Source organism: Bison bison, unplaced genomic scaffold, assembly GCF_000754665.1.
Source record: "Bison bison bison isolate TAMUID 2011002044 unplaced genomic scaffold, Bison_UMD1.0 scf7180017864468, whole genome shotgun sequence".
NCBI classification, from domain to species: Eukaryota; Metazoa; Chordata; class Mammalia; order Artiodactyla; family Bovidae; genus Bison; species Bison bison.
In genome coordinates, this window is record NW_011495029.1 from 579,078 (window position 1) to 579,585 (window position 508).

Below are 508 nucleotides of genomic sequence, written 5' to 3' on the forward strand. Positions count from 1 at the left end.
GGGAAATCAAATACCTTCTAGGCAGCAGGTTCTCCATAATCCAGAATGGGTCATAACTTCCTCGTTCTTTTTGCTGGTTTCATTCTCACTGACACTTTTGGTCTTGCAAACCCCTCTGGAGTAGAGCCAATAGTCGGTTCCCACAGCAATGGTCATCAGACTGAAGGCAGCGAAAGCACCAACCGTGGTTAAAAGCATTTGAACACCTCGATCAAACAGCCCCATAATTCTTCATTATATAAACACCCAACCGACTTCGGGTTCTCGGGAGAGTGTGTGTGAAGGTGCGAGTACTAAAGCAAAAAATAAAAATAATTCCACTACTAATATAATGGATATATGTGTGAACAGAGGATGTGGAGAGATATAAAAAAAGGGAGGTAAGAAAAGCTCACGGAAAAGAGTGTAAATTATAAAGATCACACGGGAAGAGAGGCTTGCCTTTTGAGATCAGAAACTGTTCCAGTTGCAGTGATTAAAAAAAAAAAAAAAAAAGGAAAAAATAAAA

At 39.8% G+C, this 508-nt stretch overlaps 1 protein-coding gene across 1 annotated transcript in view; it reads right to left on the reverse strand.

Moving 5' to 3' along the window:
• Positions 1–229, reverse strand: part of CACNG2 (calcium channel, voltage-dependent, gamma subunit 2) — a 123,112-nt gene extending 122,883 nt beyond the window's left edge. The window contains exon 1 of the mRNA XM_010860545.1: positions 15–229. Within this exon, the coding sequence (XP_010858847.1) occupies positions 15–225 (211 nt within the window). The 5' untranslated portion in view covers positions 226–229. The remainder of the gene's footprint in view (positions 1–14) is intronic.
• Between the last annotated feature and the right edge of the window lie 279 nt (positions 230–508).